The sequence below is a fragment of the Netta rufina genome (genome assembly GCF_964035555.1).
Source record: "Netta rufina genome assembly, chromosome: 19".
In the NCBI taxonomy this organism is placed as follows: Eukaryota; Metazoa; Chordata; class Aves; order Anseriformes; family Anatidae; genus Netta; species Netta rufina.
In genome coordinates, this window is record NC_140143.1 from 4,292,757 (window position 1) to 4,311,637 (window position 18,881).

The 18,881-nt window shown below is 43.4% G+C and overlaps 1 protein-coding gene across 1 annotated transcript in view; it reads right to left on the minus strand.

Annotated features, from left to right (window-relative positions):
• The window catches only part of SPAG9 (sperm associated antigen 9), a 63,178-nt gene extending 45,636 nt beyond the window's left edge, over window positions 1-17,542 (minus strand). Inside the window, exons 1-2 of the mRNA XM_084298558.1 lie at window positions 17,117-17,542; window positions 10,245-10,365 (exon numbers count right to left, since the gene is read on the minus strand). Of these exons, the coding sequence (XP_084154684.1) occupies window positions 10,245-10,365; window positions 17,117-17,422 (427 nt within the window). The 5' untranslated portion in view covers window positions 17,423-17,542. The remainder of the gene's footprint in view (window positions 1-10,244; window positions 10,366-17,116) is intronic.
• Between the last annotated feature and the right edge of the window lie 1,339 nt (window positions 17,543-18,881).

Consider the following 18,881-nt stretch of genomic DNA (forward strand, 5'->3'; position numbering starts at 1 on the left):
ATTTTGGCACAGTGCTTTATTGCAAGTAGGTTCCAATCAAAAAACCTTTGCCAGAGTTAAACACTGGAACCAAAATACGCAATTGTCTGTTCACCCAAATCTGTATAAACACTCTTAGCTCCTAATCTAATCTCGCTCTTATAAGAACATTAAGTTTCTTGACACAACCTTTTGCACTCTACCTATAAATACCTCACCAAAAGTATCAAATCAAACTTTATTTACACTAATGCAAGATTGAATGCTTCCAATTCTGCACCATTATCAGACTGAACAAAAGCTCTTCGGGTCAAATAACAGGAAGCGATGTAAAAGTATTTCCATCCTACCATATATTTTACAGCACAATACACATGGCAATACACAGCTTTGAGAGGCAATGCAGGACACAAAAATGATATCTAATGAATGGAAGAATTTAGTTTATTATTTTTAGATAGACATTTTAAACCTCCTCATACAGTTAAAGGGAAGCCCATGTAAGTGCCTACAGAAACAAGTGTCAAAATGTGTAATTACAAAGCTTGACATAAAAATTTTACCCAGTATCTTAAAATGGCAGGCATAATAGTCAGAAAAAAAACCTACATTTTGCATGAAATGCCCATGGGAGGCATCCCAGCCCTACCCAGGGAGAAGATGCAGGCCGGGCTGCAGCAGCTCTACCTCCCCACGGCCCCAGCAGCGCCTGCAGCTCCTCCTGGCAATGTCCATCTCCGGGCTCCACATTCAAGTCCCCGCTGCCTCTCTGCCCCCCCACAGACCTGGAAGCCTTTCAGCTGCACAAGACCTTGCTTTAGGACAGGCAAACGGCCTGGAAGTGATGGAAATGCAAACTGCATTGCTAATTAGCTTCATGTTTTGTGAAACCTGCTCCCTTCCCTAGAAACGGTTTCCAAGTGCCCCGGCACAGGCCCAGGGGCCCTCCACAGCCCCACACCAACTAACACAAGCTCCACGTGGATCCCTGCTGCTTCCTGACAGCAACCAAGGCTGTGATTCAAGGCAACCACAGCAGGGTTTGGTGGAGACAACGGTGGGGCACCCCCAAACCGCTCGATACACTGGCATCTGGGCACCACAACCAACACTGAGTCCTGGAGATGAACTTGAGCTGGAAGATTCTGGGAGAATTACTTTATGCAACGTATTTAGTGGAAATTAATTAAAGTGGTGCTCTAGGTGCTACAAACACGCTTCTTTCTTCACAGCTGTCTGTAACCTTCCTTCATGAAGCCCACAAAGGCACCTCCCATAATTAGCTACACAGCAAACACTTTCACAAGGGTTGCGGTTCCATAATGAAGCACGCTATTTTCTCCTATCATCCAATTTTAATTAGTTCCTGAAATCAAGTAATAGAAAACAGTAGTACATAAATACAGTTACTGAATATTCAAAGAGGAGATCTTCATAAAAATGGTTACTCAAGATCAGGTTTACTTATGCACGGAAGTTTAAAAATAATATGAACGCCCTAGAAAGTTGCATTTCTCATTCCCAGTTTTCTTCTGGGAGTTGTCTCCAGTTTCTTAATGCTCACATCACACTTCTACAGCTGGCAGTTTCAGCCACAAGCAGATGTATGCTAAGTTTATGTACCTCAGATACCATATTAACAGTCCTCAAAACAAGCTTTTCCAATACCAACAGGACAATAAACACTGGAAACCTATTTGACACAGAACATGTTTCCCCAAAGAGATGATCTAAACCAAACATCAGCCAACAGAGCACACTTCCCTTTTCCAGTTAAACACCATGGAAGAGATCAGATATTCCCTTGGGATCAGAGATCACCACACTCCTAAACACAGAGGGTACCTGCACCTGGTGAAGAACAGCCAGAAGACTTGAGGAAGACCATAAGGTTCTGGCCCCCAAACCTTAGAGGAACTAATAAAGTCACTATTAAATAAACACTCCTGTCAGCAGCAAGAGGAAGTTCACAGCAATGAAATAGGAGACAGAAGAAATGCCTTCCAATGGCACACAGAAGCACATTTAAACTGCATTGTTGTCAGCTCTGTTTTACTCCACCACACAAAAGAGTGGAAGTCTGGAACTGCCCTGATAACATCCACCCGAAGCAGGAACCGTGCCGGCACTGCCTAACACCGCTGGGTCCGCAAAGAGCCTGCCAGCCAGGGATCCAAGCAAAGGTCACATTTTTGTTTAAAGTAACAACATTAAAAACACCTCTGACGTTTCCTAAGATGTTGAATTCCTAATGGGTAGCTGATGAAATCAGTTTGATGCTGCACATTGTCCGAATGCTTCAGGGAACAAAGTTAAAAACCCTTTAGCTGCCATCACTGCCATACGTATGAAGTTTCCCATGTGTTTTGCCATGCAAGAGCACAACCTGAAAGCAAAGTATCCACCGCCTCTGTCATAATGGCTTTATAAAGCCATTATATCCTTGTTACATCATGTGAGATACAGTGCAAGTTTATGATAGATACTACAGGGGCAAAACGTAATAAACACCGAAAGAGTGCCACCGCTCATGGCTGCAAGTCCACCTTTCAAAAATGGAAAGGTCTTCATATTACGTCACTGTGGGCTTTGTTGACATTCTACAACAAAAAAGACTCAGCTTTAAAAGGAAGAGCACAAAACGCAGGTTCCCTACTATTTTTAGGCCAATGTGAAAGCATCCTACTGGCACACCATCACAAATTCACGCTCAAGGTCTGTCTGCAACCTTCTCCAGCACTATCAATATCCTAACACATTCAATGACCTGAAGCACTGGTCTTAACTGAAGTCCTCTCAAATCAAATCAATTGAACCTAAAAAAAGGAGGTTACACATTAAACTAGACAAGCCTCTGGAGTTTCTACCACTTGACAGCATTACAAAGAATTAGGCAGCACAGCTGCCTACCCTGCCTGTTCAAAAATCAGAGCTTACCTCCCAAGTCTGATGGCTTTTACCAAGTTTGGAACACCCTCCATCTGTATGTTGTCCTCTGCCTCAAACTGCTGATAAGCCTGAGGGGGAGAAAGAGAAACAGACCTGCTAGAACACCAAATCCAACCTGTGTGGCACCTTCAAGAGGAATGGCAAGTTCCTGCTACACAAACCAGGACACAGATCCAGCTCACCGACAAGCCCTTCCTGGCACTGAAGCCATCTGAAAGCTCTCCTTGAACAGTTCTCATCCAGATCTGTTCTTAAATGCAAGTCCCATAGCAAAGTTAACTTACAGACCAAGCACAACCGATTCTATGAGCCAGTAGGACCTCATGATCTAGTAAGTTGCTAAAGGACAGACATCAGACATTGCCTGAAACCAGCACTGAAGCTGTCAAGCAATTATTTAACCCAAAAGTGATAAGACCAGGAAATAATCAGCACAGAAAACAATTTTTTAATACAAGTGGCAAATTCAATTCCTTGTCAACCAGCATCTTCGAGTAGCTCTTACTGCTGTGAACTGCAGATCTACTTTGCAGTTCAAAAATAGGGCACTAAATCAGGTAACTTCATTGTCAAGATAATGCTCTACTGATTGCAAATAACACACAAAGCTCCAAGGTCTTGTTGCTGCCATCTCTGGACTGTTCAAGTACCCACTGTATCAAACAAACCTCCAAATCATAGAAATTTATCATCAAAAGCTTGACATAACTTCAAAAATGCTCCTTCAACTTTCTGCTACCACCATTTCATTATATTAATGCAGACAGCTGCACTGCCAGGCTCCCTCACAGAGACTGAAATTCAAATGAACAAGGATATGTACAAGCCAACTTCTATAAAAATCAAATCAAAAATTGGATCTATTACTAACTTCTCCCTTGTTCTCTGGCCAAAATAGTGTTTCACTGAGGAAAGTTTTGAGTGTTTGTTTTGAAAAGTAATATATTTGCTTATACATTTGGCTACTAAAGCAAGTCACTTTTTCCAAAAAAATCCAGTCAACATAAATGCAGAAGACAGCAGACTGGGCTCGTGTTTAAAGCCAGATAACCCAGACAACTTGCGAACGCAGGAGTCTTAGGGAAAAAAAAAAAAAAAAAAAAAAAAAAGCTTTTAAAGCTTTTCTCCATTGTTAGAGAAAAACAACAATAGAGTTATAACAAAATTCAGCACCTAAACCACTGGCATGCCACTCAATTTAAAAAATAGATTTCCACAAGCAGTTAATTACATGTCAGCAGATTTCAACCTACTCTGACCACTTTTGCTCAGGTATATTAATAGATTAGTTCACAGCAGACCAATCACTGCTCTCATTTTCTACTCCATTTTGGTTTAGCCTCCAGCCTTGTAGCGTGACTTAGTGCAACCTCCCGAGCTAACTGTAGCCTCTGCTCCATCTAGTGGACGACTGATTCCCACAACGCAGAAACACCAGGTACCACTATAGTCTCTCAACATAAGGCAGCCCACAGATGCCCATAAAAATTAAGCATTGGAAAACTATTTTAAGAAGGTAAAAAGGAACCATAACTGAAGCTGTAATAGCACTGTTGTTGGTCTTCACCTTTTTCACAGCATAAAGAACTAACAGAGGGGGTATAGATGATAATTCCACACTCGCATTCAAGCGGAAAGGTACCAGACACCTTCAGGTCCGAACTCCCCACGGCAGGAGCTGGTTTGTTTCCTAACAGCAGTGCCTTGTCACAGATGCTCTGGCTGGAGTGCAGAGCTGGGAAATAAACATCCCCTTGGTGCAAGAGCAGCTGGAGGTACCCAGGGAGCTCCTGAAACGCCGCCAGGCTCGTCACCTCTCCAAGCAACTGAGAAAGGCTTTAGTCAAAAACAAGTGTTTGTTTCTGGCACACTTTGATGCTCACACTCCTCCTCACAGAACGGTTCTTCAAGTTTAGTAAACGATACCCACAGCACAGTGTAGAAGGAGGGGGAGTATCTGTGCCTTGTCAACAAGCCAATGTAGATGAGCAACGCTGAGGAGAACCCAGCAAACTAAGGTCCAAATTCATTAATCAAGAAATACAAGAACTTGATATGCTCTATTCCTTTTCTGCTGGAAAAGAGCCTGCTTTCAGTCTTCAAGAAATACATGGGAATAAAGACCTCCCCTGAACAAGCCTTAGCTTCTCAGCTTGAGGATCTACCAAAAAGGTCTCTTGAACTCCTTAGAAAAACCACTCCAGTTGAGCCGTACCTATAAATAGCATTACCAACAGCTGTATTTCACACCAGTTGCTGACATTATCACGTGTGCAGATACTCAAGTCACGAGTCACACCTCAAACCAATGTTAGGTTTCACAGGTGAAAGTTCATATTAAAGTTTCATTGTTAACTACACACGTCTACATCCAATTGCTTCTGCAGTAAGGTGTCAGCAGATCTCTGGCACTGGGTGCCTTCAGATTGTAGATCAAGATGTCCATCTTGGTGTACGCTGTAATAATGCTGGTATCTGGCAAGTTCAGATGAAAATGAATAGCAAACATCTGCAGAAGATTCACAACAGTAACCAGTCCTGCGATCTCTTGAAGTCAGTAAAAGCAACAGCTCTGTTTAGCATAGGAGGAAAACAAATCTGCATGTTTACATCAGCTGCCAAAACATTTGCCTCATATCCCAAATAAAACCTACAGCCAGCAGTATCAATTGCTGAGTTATGTCACCTGATGTGGGAAATAGTCAACCCAACAGTTGTGGCACAATGTCCCCAGCTCTGAAGACAGAGGTTTAATTTTATATTTAGTTTTTTCCAAATAAAATCTAACAAGCATACTTAGGAAGTTTATGTTTGATAAACTTATGAGGTATGGAAACATATCTGTGCTTCAGTTGTCCTGTCAAATGTGGCACGATACCTTGGTTATATTTAAGCACTAGGCAGATCCAGAAAAGAAACCAAATCTCTCAACTCCCAGAGCCTACCACCACTATCAGAAAGCACTTGATTCATCCAGATGACTTTTTTTTCCCCCCAATTTCTCTTGGGATTAAACCCGACTATCCTTGTGAATAAGTTAACCCGAAAAACCATTCCTCCAGAAAGCACATCCCAAAGCTGTTCACTTACGCAATAAGCCACAAGATATACTATAGTTGCCTTTCACAAAACAAACAAACCAAGCCACCTGATATTCCCAAAGAGTGATGCAAGGAGGGAAAAGAATAAACTTCTCTAGCTCCCACAGAATTCACTGGGGCACCAGGGGAGCACCGCAAGACTCACACCCCATTTAGTAACCAGACCAAGCAACACCCACAGCAACACAGCATGTGCAATTGTGGAGCTCAGCTGGACAAGCAAGGTATGCATTTGTACTACAAGTTTTTAAACAGCTCTGTGAGCCTGATTTTCCAGATTCAAGATTGAAATTTGAAACTTCTTAAGGCTGCAAGCTAGTTACAAGCAGAGCTAGTGGCATCGCTACAATCAAGACTTAAAATAATGTGAAACTGTTAGGCAGTTATCTAAAGCTCTTGATAAAGATGTTCAGGGTTATCAAAGACTGGTGTCAGCCTCAGACACTTGTCTGAAGTGTGAGGGATGGGAAGGGGAAGAGAAGAATTGAAGTGTTAAAGCTTCTAATTTGAAACAAGAAACACCAGCACATCCATGCCTGGCACACCCCTGCAATGTTCACAGGTGCCCTCTGCTGTCAAGAAAAAAATCCAGAAGTCTACTCGAGCAATAAAGCCAAAGAGACATCTGCTCTCCGAGTAAAAATTTTTCTTAAGACTGACAGCAAGAGCTTCTGAAACTGCTTGTACTGACATTATCCCAAGACAAGTATCATGAAGATAGATCCTGGAGACTTAATTTGCTTTTACTTCCACTAGCCACAGGGCCAGACTTCCCTGTGCTCCCTGCACAGGTAACAATGACAGCCAAGGCTGCCAATGCAGGGCTGGAGAGGGGCAGACAATGCAAAGTCACAGAGAAAAGTAGCAGTGCAAAATGAGACGAGTAAATGGATGACAGGCCAAAGAGCCATGCCACAGCAGCACATTCCTGCACTCAAATAGAAGTCACAAATCCTTACACCTTTGCTCTACTTCAAGCAGTTGTAAAGTTTACCAAAATATCCCAGGATGCAACTTGCCACTTCTATTTTCTGGCAGCAAACTTGACTTCGACAACCACCACAACCCACCAAAACCAAGGATCAGGTGCTTTATATTGTGCAAGTGATAGCCAGACGTGCATCTGCCCCTGCCACACAGGCTTTCACCATCTACAGCAGCTCCGTGCACTCTCAGCGGTGCCACCAGGCCAAGCTGTCCCCCTCTGCCCCTTCCCCATTCCTCCGGGAAATGTTTTGTCATGGTAGGTCACTGGTCTAGGCTGCAGCTGACAGCAAACGTTTAAATCAGTAACGTGGTGGGTGGGAAGTGAACCACAATAATGTAGAAACTAGTTGACAAAAATTAAGCTTCCTTTTCCACTTCTTTAATTTCAAATGGCAGACTTATTCCAGCCCAGCTGGTTACATATGTGGCTATGAACGTAATCCCACGTGATACTTCAGTTGAAAGAAATATTTTCTTTTAGTGGGAAGATCACTGTGATTAAGTGTTTTCAAAGCAGTTCATTTTATTTGTAAAGCATTTCAATCTCTGTGAGGAGCAACATGTGAACTCTTTAGCAGAAGGGAGTACTATTTATCCTGCTCAAGGTTTGGATACCATCTAGCAGATGAAACTACCTTCAGAGATGTAGCCCCATGTCTTAATTGGGTTTTATTCTAAAAATCAGTCAATTATGAAAATGCCAATAAGCTCTATTGTGAGATTTTACCAACTTGAACTTCAGTGTTATCTGTAACTTACATGTAAGTAAAAGCCTAGATTTTGAGTCAAAATCTTATTGACTTATGTTACTGACAAAAAAAAAATACTTATTTTGAGTCAAAACAAACCCATGACTCATTCTTGCTGTCATTCTTCACCAAGAGGTACAAAGTAAGTCACCAAACATCTGAACTCTTGTATCTGTATTGTATTTTGACAGCAAGAATTAAAATATACAAGGCATAAACCCCTGGGTCTCCATTTAGTTCACAAGACTGGCATTTCCATCTTTGACCAAACCCACACCACTGTTCTCAGATGAAAAACAAAACAGACCTCCCACATACTTTGAGGCAGTTCAACAGCAGCCAAACACCAGCACGGCCACTTGGTGAATTTCTGCAATCTAATATGCACGAAAGTGCTTAACCATAAACCCTAGGTTTGTGCCTGTGGCAAAACTGTAGTGTCTCACAAAGATGTTTGCCAGGCTCAAGAGTGCTTTGATTCTGAGATTGGAAAGTGGATCCCTAAGAAAACGGGATGTAAAAATGGTTAGTCTAGTATCTATCACATTCCACTGATACTAAGTAATCTAGTATATCACATTCCACTGATACTAAGTACGAAGTAATACATGAAGCATTTTCCGATAAACTGATGTCGCTATCTCAGCCTCTGTACTCTGACCCAGAAGGGCCAAGCCAGGTTTCACTAGCTTACTCACCCTGTGCCAGGAACTGGCACGTCCCATTACAGGTGATAACAGCACCACTATTCAGAATGTCGGTGTGGTAACAGCTGGCAATACCACAGACTGATTTAAGTGCACAGACAGTACCAGACGTAGAGAAAAAGAAATATAACTAGATGGTTCATAACTGCATCCAGTGAATTCAAGTGACATACTTGTATTTTTGGTGTCATAGGACGCACAAATTGCCTTGCCTATGGAATAGAAGAGATAATACTGCAAAGTTAGACTTCTTGAAGAATCTGTATACCTGCATCGTTTTCATACCCTAGAAATTTAGATCACTGAAAAATCAGTTCAGTTGCATAATATTCATTAGGTGTTCACAACTGTGTTTACGGCTCCTTTGATCTTACTCTGCATCAGCAGCATTTCAAGTATTTGTAACACTTTCATGTTGTCCTAGACAAGCTACCAAGCCACATCATAAGCCAAACCCAGTGTTCCATACAGCTCTGTTGTTTCTCAAAAGTTACGTTTCTACCCTTACTCATAACACTGAAAACCAAACTTCACAGAAGATTATTATATCTTAGGATGAAAAAAGAAAGCTCTAACTTCTTGCATTACAGACATGCAAGGTGGCTGACAAGAAACAGAGGAGGAAAGAACAGTGGAGAAGAGAGCTACTCGACAAGTGGCAGCTCGCTTTTAGAAGCTGATCTTATCCCAGCCTGATCAGGCTTGATAACACTCCGTCACTGCATTTGTGCATGGGCCAGCAATAAAAGCTGTATATTAACAGCCAGGCATACTCGTCTTAGGTGAACAGAAATGAGCTCAGAAGCACCTCTCATCAGTTTGACAAAAACATCAATTGACATTAATCAACATTTCTATACTGTGCCCAAAAATGTTAAATGAAAACACAAAGATCAGAACCTTCACTGAACACTTAACAGACTCGAAGCAAAAAAAAATAAAACAAAAAATGAATCCATGATTAGCAACAGAGCTTTCATTTTCACTTTCAGACTGGGGGTGGAAGAGATGGAATGAGAGAATATTTTTGTGGTTTAGAGGTTTTTTGTTATTTTTTCTTTACCCTTTCCTCAACTAGAGGTAGAAAAACCCACAATGAAGTTTTGATCAACCACTGAATCCACCTGGATAAGAACCAGTCCAACAAAGAGCTACATTACATTCATTTTGTAACTTTCCATATTTCAAACAAACTAAACATTGCTGTGTTTCTCCAAAACTTACACAAATTTTGGTGAATTACACAGAACATCTCAAAGTAGTACACTTCCTCAACTCATTTTCTGTAAATACTAAATGACTTAAAAATAATTCAGCAAAGTTTTATAAATGCTCACTAGAATCAGAAGCAGAGGTATTCTTATCCAGTAACACTTCTAAACCCAAAGACTACATTTATTTTTAGCACAGGCAACAGTTTAATAAGATGCAAATTTATTTGTGGGGAAGAAAGTTAGCTTATTCTCTTGTTACTGATTGCAAAACAAGTTCTAAAAGCTCTTGAAAAAGTTGCTAAAGAAGAAGATAGCATGATTTAAAAGGAAAACAAATACGATAGAAGAAGAATCACATTATAAACCATATGCATGTATCTAATTTTTTTTTTTTTTTGCCTTAATTGTAAGGAAAACAAACTTGCACAGGAATTAAAAGTTATTTGTCAAAATGCACAAATCAGTATAGATATTCAGCATGTATGTTACCATTCTACAGAACAAAATTCTAATACACTATTATCACATTAAACACGGTGCAATATATATTTTACTTACTTTGATCAGCATAGTTTTTTGCTTTTAGTTCAAGCTGTCGAGTTTGTGATTCTAATGCTTCCACTCTGGTCTGCAAGTCCTTTTTCTCTTGTTCTTGAGAATCTTCAAACTCAATGAATTTCTAGACAGGAAAATATAGTCAAATTAGACTTGAGTTCAAAAAACTTTAAAATGAGCAAATTTCATTTCTATTTCATCAAATTGAAGCAACAGATGTACGATCATTCCTAGATTTAAGTAGAAAGACTTTCACTTCAAGAAGCATGTAGGAAACAATACAGAGCTCTTCACAGCAAAGAAGGATACAACTGGGTTCCCAGAATAACACCTCTACAGCCCACATTCACTCTTGTGTCCACTGGTCAAGTATCCCATCCATCCAGCATGCTTCGCATAATCACCATCATCTAAGTACCGGCTTCTTCAGAGAATCCCGCTCAGTACTAATACAAACATGAATTATTTTATTCTATCCCAGCTTCACACACCGTCTGCCAACCCCACATGGGAATACAGAAGGCCTCAGTATCCTTTGATTTGACTGAACATCTATGACACACACCTTCACCAAGAAGCCATGAAATGAAAACACAGCCACTACAGTACACACCTCCCAATTGCCAGCCAAAAATATCACACATTTTCCATCCCCACCCAATTGCTTCTACTGTCCAACAGGTTATAAAACATTGAGTCTTTATCAAAAGCTTAATAACCATCTCCTCCAATCTGTCAACTGCTTAGCCAACCACTTACAGACACTGCGATAGTGCTGGTCACACCACCTTCTGCTACTGTGGTTTACCAAGGAGCATCACTCAACATTTTGGAGCTCACCAACAAGTATCAGCATTTACATTCTGTAACATACAAGTTAACAATTCATCACTATGGAAGTTTTAAAAGCTTTTTTTCCTCCCAATTTATCTTAACCAAAACCTGAAGAAATTGAGCGTGTCCTGGCAGCACAAAGACTACCTTGAACAGCCAAAGATGGATTAGGTCACACAGAGCTCCATTCAGCACTGCGAAAAGGCCAAAGCATGAGGAAAAGCTACTAAGACAGCTAATGACACGAGGAAAAGTGTATCAGAGGCCTTCACCAAGAAGAGCCCAGACAGCAACGGGGTTCAGCAAGAAAGCTGCAGCTGGATACCACATGGAAGCAAAGAAAAGGAGCCCAGATACTAGAGAAGAGCCAGCAAGTTAAAAAAAAAAAAAAAAATTATTGATTTCACTTTATCATCAGGATTAATGGAAAAAGGACAGTGCCCACTTCCCTCCTTTCCTTCAGTCCTCCCACTGAAGTGGGAAAATCGCCCACTTGATGGGACTGAGCGGAAGGAGGTGTCTAATGGGAAGGATTCCCTTGGAGCAGTCACAAGGTTACGAGCTATCTTCACACTGGGGATCAGTTTAACTGGTAACCTTTAACAACACCCAGAAGAAAAAGCAAAGTGCACAAGCAGAAGGAAAGGCACGTGAGCCTGTTACAAACCAGCTTTTCAAATAGTAATATTACAGGTGATTTGAATATAACCACGTCCTGTGTGTTTCTAGAAAAATTTAGTGGAAAAAATAATTCAGACGCTCACACACCAACTTTTAATAAGCTGGTAAGTTTTAACAAACATATGGACTACAGCTTCTTACCCTATGGAAGGGCTTCAGCTTAGCACAGTCATCAGAAAAGATTTTTATTAAAAATGACTTCAAATGTACAAATGCATCAAAATCTATGCAGAAGAACAAGAGTTCCTTTCAGGCAAGCTCTACATGGCTATCACAGGACTCCGAACGGCATTCATATGACTGTGCCTGCAGCAAAAGTCATGAAACAATCGAGGAGCAGCTGACACTAACCCAGGTGGGACTGCTTCAGGTTCTGCAATTTAAAAGTTAGTTCTTCCCCCACTTCCAAAAGACAGACGTGAAAGTCTTTGCACATCACGCCCTCCAAAAACAGTTTAGGAATATTAATTTGACAGCGTATGACCAAAAACCTCAAACTTAAAACTTGTTCAATCTCCCCTTTGCAGCAGATGATATAATAGTTTTGCCCCTTTTATATTGAAAATTCAAGTCAAGTCTAGCTTATTCATTCTTCGCAGACTTCCTTTTTAAGGAGGGCTTCAAAGTTGGACGCAAATTTGGCACCAGGGCTAAATACCACCATGGTCTGGTACATAAAACATGGGAAAACATGAAAGAAGAATTATGAAACAGAACTATAACATCTTTGTTTGGGAAATCATCAGAGAACCAACTAAAGTCAGATGTGTTTCAGAATTTGCAAAAGGCCAGTGACAATTATACTTTTGACTAAGCAGCCGTTCAAAGCCATCAATGCCACTGTTGGTCACAAAACTGTGGACAGAGTCCTTCATTATTTCCTATTTCCTCTCATGTTCTTCAACTGCACGCAAGAGAAGTGGTTTTGCATTAAAGTTAAATAAATGATCTGTTAGTTTTTCACTCATTTACCTTCACTTTGTTAGAGTAAGGGTTCAAGTTACATCTCTTCAGAAAACTTTCTGATTCAAGACGGATCTTTTTTTCTCTCCCTCTGCTGAGAACTGTACCAGATCAAGCCACAGACCAAGTCCTTGAGGCTGAGTGTGTCTGTGCTGTTTCATCTCCCCTTCCTGTGTCGGGGCAGGCCCAGGCAGAGCCCCGGGAGCTGGTCACCCTGCCTTGACTAAGCCTGTATGACTAGGATGGAAAGACCAGTCAGATAAGCAGTCACTGCAGCCAAGCACATTGACAGCACACTTAAATCCGGCACGCTCTCTGCACTGCTTAAAGTAAATGCAGCAGCACACATAGGAACACACTGGCCACTCGATATATGGATTTCTCATTTCAACCTGAGCTGCTAATTACACAAAATACTCAGGCAGACAGAAAAGCTAGCGTTCCTCGTCTCATGCAACTTCCTCCACAGGCCACAAAGCCGTATCTTAGCAATCTAATGAGAAGTGAGTTTGGGGGCTTTTTTCCAAATAAAAAAAAAAAAAAAAGAAAGAAAGAAAAAAAGAGAAGAACAAGTTGAAGGACACCAGTGCATCTTTAAAAGAATGAGTCTGATTACAGAAGACTCTAATCTAAAGGTTCAAACTGTCCTTAGGAGGTCATCCTGTTTCCAGGCTCTTAATCTGCAATGATCAATGCCGGTGTCTGCATCCTAACTTTGATATATAACGATGTGTAAGGACAGGATATGATGCACACTTCCTTCTGCATGTGCCTACCGCTGAAATTCAAGCCTGAGATACCTTCACAAGCTATGTTTGGTAACTCCCATTTAATCCTTCCCATTTTCTCTAGGCGGTATCAACTACGTCACTTCAGACAGGCATTTGTCTGACCTGTTCTTAAAGACTTCCAGTATAAAGTATAAGAGTGCTTTGCAAATAAGTTCCAGAAGTCTTCACACAGATTTAAAATTGATTATATAAAATTTAGAGCAATAATCATTGCAATAAACATGAACTCGGATCACAAACTAAAACAACAAAGCATATACTATACATTCTGAACAGTCTCTCAAGCACATGTCCATTTAGTGACTTGGTAATATAGCTCTAGCAAAATTAAACATTTCTTCCTGTGTGTGTCTTCATCTTCTGTTTCCTTCTATATTAACTTGTTTTCTTGTCACATGATCCAGGTTCAGTACTGAGCACATCTGATTTGAGGGTACCACCTACTTGGCAGCCTTTATTACCCTATGACACAGACTTGAGTAACTTTTATTGCAGTGATGCTAGCTTTTCAGCCAAAGGCATGCTCTTCCTTGAGTATCCTATAGATAGGAACTGTTGAAAACCAGCTCAGCTAGACTTGGTGTAGATAATGTGGAGCTGAAAACAACCAAGTATAGAGCTGATGCTATTTTAGTAAGCTCTGAGACCTATAACAGAAGTTAGCTATCAAGTTCATGCTATTACTTAAACTAATCTTCATGGTGGTGAGTCCTTTTTCATGACTGTAGAAGTAGCAGCTACATATTGAATATCAGACCTGGAAAGCAGCTTAATCCCACCAACAGCAGAAAAACTGAAAGGGAAGTTAGGCTGCTTGACACTGCTAGACAGTGACGGATTTTGTCTGTTTCCAAGTCCACCTGAAACTCCTGCTAGCAATGCACACCAAAGTACAAAGTGGCATAGTGATTTTGGCTTCCCGCAGAAGTAACGGGTAAGAGAGCAGAACTCCAAACCCTTCCTCCTCTCCCACTTCTGTCGCAGGGCACGCTGCCTCTCGTTTACGAGGTGGGAAGATAAGTTATGCACTACCATAAGCAGAACAGCAGACTAGCGAGTTCCTCTATTTCTCCAGTTCTGCACAAAGCACAACCATGTTAAAAGTCAGGCAAATGACTTTATAGCAATTAACAAGATCTCGACTACTATCTGAAGGACTGAGAAGCAGGTCTGGTATTTCTGAAATCTTCCTTTATTTTAAAGTCACCGCAACAGAAGCGAAAACAGCTTCCAGAACATTTCCTAGCTCTTTTTAAGTTCAAGAATTAAAGGAGGCAAATTAGGACAGCGGTGTAAAGAGATTGCTATTCAAACAGTAAACCATTTATCTTCCCGGAGATATTACCACAAATAAATACTCCTACAGTGGCAAACAGAAAGTAAAAAGAAGGGACGTTACTTCTCCAGGGTAGTCAGAACAGACAGTATGGAACATTGAACTTTGTAGCTCACAGGTCTCCATTTTGCTATCAGAGCACACAAACAACTTCCAAAATGAAAGAAAAGAGAAACACGAAGCCAATAACTTGTTGTCCAAGAAAAACAGCGCTACATTCACGTTCCCTCCCTCTCGTTTCACTGATAGAGCACCCATCGGGTTACCTCAGCATTCAAAAATAAGTCACAATGATCAATCAAGTCTGAATAAAACACACCCCTCATGAACGTACCAAGCTTTATGGGACAATTTCACAAACGTATGGCAGAACTGACCCCAGCACATACCAAAAAGATGACCCTGGTGCTCACAATGGAACATACCGTCTTTGATCTAATTGCTCTTTAAAAAGCATCAGTGAGCTGTCTTGCAGCACAAGTAGTAGTTTTTAAGACAGTGTTAACTCTTGTCCCCTTAATTTACCATGACACAAAGAAACGTTGATCACAGTGAGGTACAAATATGTACATACAGCTTCTGAAGAGCCTGAATAACACAATTTATGACATATTCTATTTCATCATATTGTTATGGTTTCTGTTCAGCTGTCCAAGGCCTGCTTTTTTTAATCTGGAAAGTGCTTCCTGGGTTTCAAGCTTGATTGACTTGCTCATCAACTAGTTCAGAGAAACATCTGTATCTGTCCCTTCTACTGACACTCTTAATAAAAATATGTATTTAAATAAAAGCCTTTTACATGCAGCTTGTGTCAGAATTAGTGATTTATGGCAACAGTCTCTCTAGACTGAAGTCCAGAAAGCACTGTAAAACAACTAAATGCCTGACAAGGACAACAAATGGTTCATGGGTACAAGAGTCTGGGGATGCTGTTGACAGCACCTTAGTTTGCAGCAAACTACTGAAGCCCTGGAGCAACTTGAAAGACAACATTTCTCGCTCACTTATAGGCGTAATGAATGCAAACATCTGCACAGGGCAAACAATGTTTTCCAAATTAACTTTTCCTCATCATGATTGCCTTCATCTTCAGCGCTGTTATTTTTCTAATCTGGAAAAAGGTAAGCACAACCACAGAGACAAGCATGGGGCGTGAGGTCTGGAAATAGACTTATAAGATGACTTGTTCTATTACAGATAATGCTGTCAATCCAATTTCCTACAAGAGTTTGGCAGGACAATGGGCTGAAAGCAGCTATCCTGAGCAGCTGCCTTCTATTGTATTTCCTTATAACCTAGCAGACAAAAAAAAAAAAATCCAGTTAACAAGTTTACGAGGAGGAAATTCTCTGGCATTTTCACTTCATTTTTTGTAGTTGCATCCAAACTCTGAGCTTGCCATTGAGCAACCCACACCACCTGTTGCCAGCTGCAGCTTTTAGATACAGACTCTGCACAGCACCGGTGCAGACAGTGCCTCTTTCCATACATTTTGCAGCGCATCCTTTTCGTCAAACCTTGAGCCCAGAGAGCCCAGCCAGCGCTGGCCAGCTCCCACCAGGCATTAAGCACAGCGGGGAAGAGGCTGTGCTCTCGGTCCCAGGCCTGTGCGAGCTGTGCAGGGCTGAGGCCTCACAGGCTCCTCCTTCAGCACTGGGTTCAGTTTTGGGCCCCTCACTACAAGAAGAGCATCAAGGCCCTGGAGTGTGTCCAGAGAACAGCCTGGAACACAACTCCTGTGAGGTGAGGCTGAGGGAACTGGGGGTGTTTGGCCTGGAGAAGAGAAGTCTCAGACCTTATCGCTCCCTACAACTACCTGAAAGGAAGGCGTGGGGAGCTGGGGGTTGGCCTCTTCTCGCAGGTAACTAGTGACAGGGCTCAAGGTGGTAAGGGGAGGTTCAGGTTGGAAATCAGGAGACATTTGTTTTCAGAAGGGGTGGTCAGGCGTTGGGACGGGCTGCCCAGGGAGGTGGCGGAGTCAACATCGCTGGGGGTGCTCAAGGAAGGGCTGGACGTGGTGCTCAGGGACACGGCTTGGTGGGTGGTGGTGCAGTAGGAGATGGTCGGACCAGATCATCTTGGAGGCTTTTTCCAACCTTAACAATTCCAGGATTCTCCTCTAGACTGCTGAGTAAGGCTGGGGGCTCACAGCAGGCACCCACAGCAGCGCAGCCCCAGCCCATCAGGGGCAGGGATCCCCTCGGTTCCCTGCCAAACCCCGGTCCCCCCCCAGCCCCCTCAGTCCCCCCCCAGCCCCGGCCGCCCCTCACCTCCTCGGCCTGCTTGCGCAGCGCCTTCTCCCTCTCGTACTGCGTGAGGAGCTGCTCGTTGTCGTCCCGCAGCAGCTCCAGCTCCACGCTGGTCTCCTGGCTGTGGGCGCACACCGAGTCCAGGTTCTCCAGCACGGCCACCACCAGCGGCATCAGCTCGGCCACCACCTCCTCGTCGTAGCGCCCGATCAGCCGCTCGAACTCGCGGTAGATGGAGCCGGCCAGCCCCGACACCCGCTCCGACATCATGGCGGGGCCGGGGCCGCCGGGGTCCTCCTGGTACACCACGCCGTCCGCCAGCTCCATGGCTCGGAGGGGAGCGCCGGGACCGGAGACGGGGCCGGGGAAGGGGCTGGGGGGGGGGAGTGGAGGCGGCTCCGCGGCGGTGCCTCAGCGGCGGCCGGGAGAGGAGGAGGAGGAGGGGGGGGAGCGGGGCGGGGGGGGCGGAGAGCAACGGCGGCGGCGCGCGGCACTGACCTCAGCCGCCGCGCCGGGGCGGGGCCGCGCGTCACGCGGGTGGGGGGGTCACGTGGGTGGGGAATGGGCGGGAAGGAGGTGTGGGGGGGGTGAAGGGGGGGGAGGGGGCCGCGCCCCGCCTGAGGGGAATGGTTGAGGGGGAGGAGGCGGGGGGTGTGTCAGGAAGTAGGGCGCACAACGGGAGGGTTTGGGGGGATTTAAGCTGCTTTTGGTGGTGTTTTATGCAGTGCCGTTGTCAATAGGGTTCTGTGCTTTTTCTCTCTCTAAGTCCCGACCCTAACCATTGCCCTAGTTGTCATCCTGAGCCCGCAGAAGTCTCCCAGGGAGCAGTGCTCGCAACGGAAGCCTTTTGGGAGAACTGAGCGCCCTTTGGGAGCCTTTACGCAGCCCCACACACAACAGTACCCTGCGCTTTCTCTTCAAACCCTAACCCTGTTACCCTAATTATGACCCTAAGCTCACCTCAGTCTCCCTTGGCTGCTCCCAACAGAAGCCTTCTGGTAGACCTGAACTTACTTCGGCAGCCTTTATGCAGCCCCACTCACAACAGCACTCAGAATCACGTAATTATCTAGGTTGTAAGAGACCTCCAAGATCAGCTAGTCCAACCTCTGCGCTTTCCTTCTCTTCAAACCCCAAACCCGAACTCTAACCCTAAACCTAACCTTACCCGTTACCTAATCATGATCCTAACTCCACACTAAGCCCACCCAAGTCTCCCAGGAAACTGTCCTCGCAACGGAAGCCTTTTGGGAGACCTCAGCTTCCTTTGTCAGGATTTACACAGCTCCCCACACACCAGGACTCTGAGCTTCCTCTCTCTCAAACCCAAATCCAAACCCTGATCATGTGGCTCTGGGTGCTGGCGGCCCCTGTGGGCAGGCGGGTGACGGCACGGGGATTCCTTCTCTTTTAATAGACTTGCAGAAATGCCCTCCAACAGTTCCCGTGAAAGCATTATTATTTACTACATGTACAGAGGCATAAATAGATCAAGTGAATGGGTTAGGGATGACTGGCAGAGTTAAAACTATTTTTTTAGGACTTAGCAGCTCTGCAGCAATGCTGAGTTCTCTGTGTTTCTTCATTTCCGACAACAAAAAGACCTCTTGTTTTCAATGCCTGATCACTTCGTGTCGGAAAACCTGCTCTGTTACTGGGAACATGGTTCGGAAACATGTTGTGCTTGGCAGGAGAGGTTGGTTTTCCTGGGGTTTGGAATGATGATGGTGTGTTTTGTCAGGGGAACAAAGTCGGCTATTTCAGGCACTTACTGTAAATTTGAGAA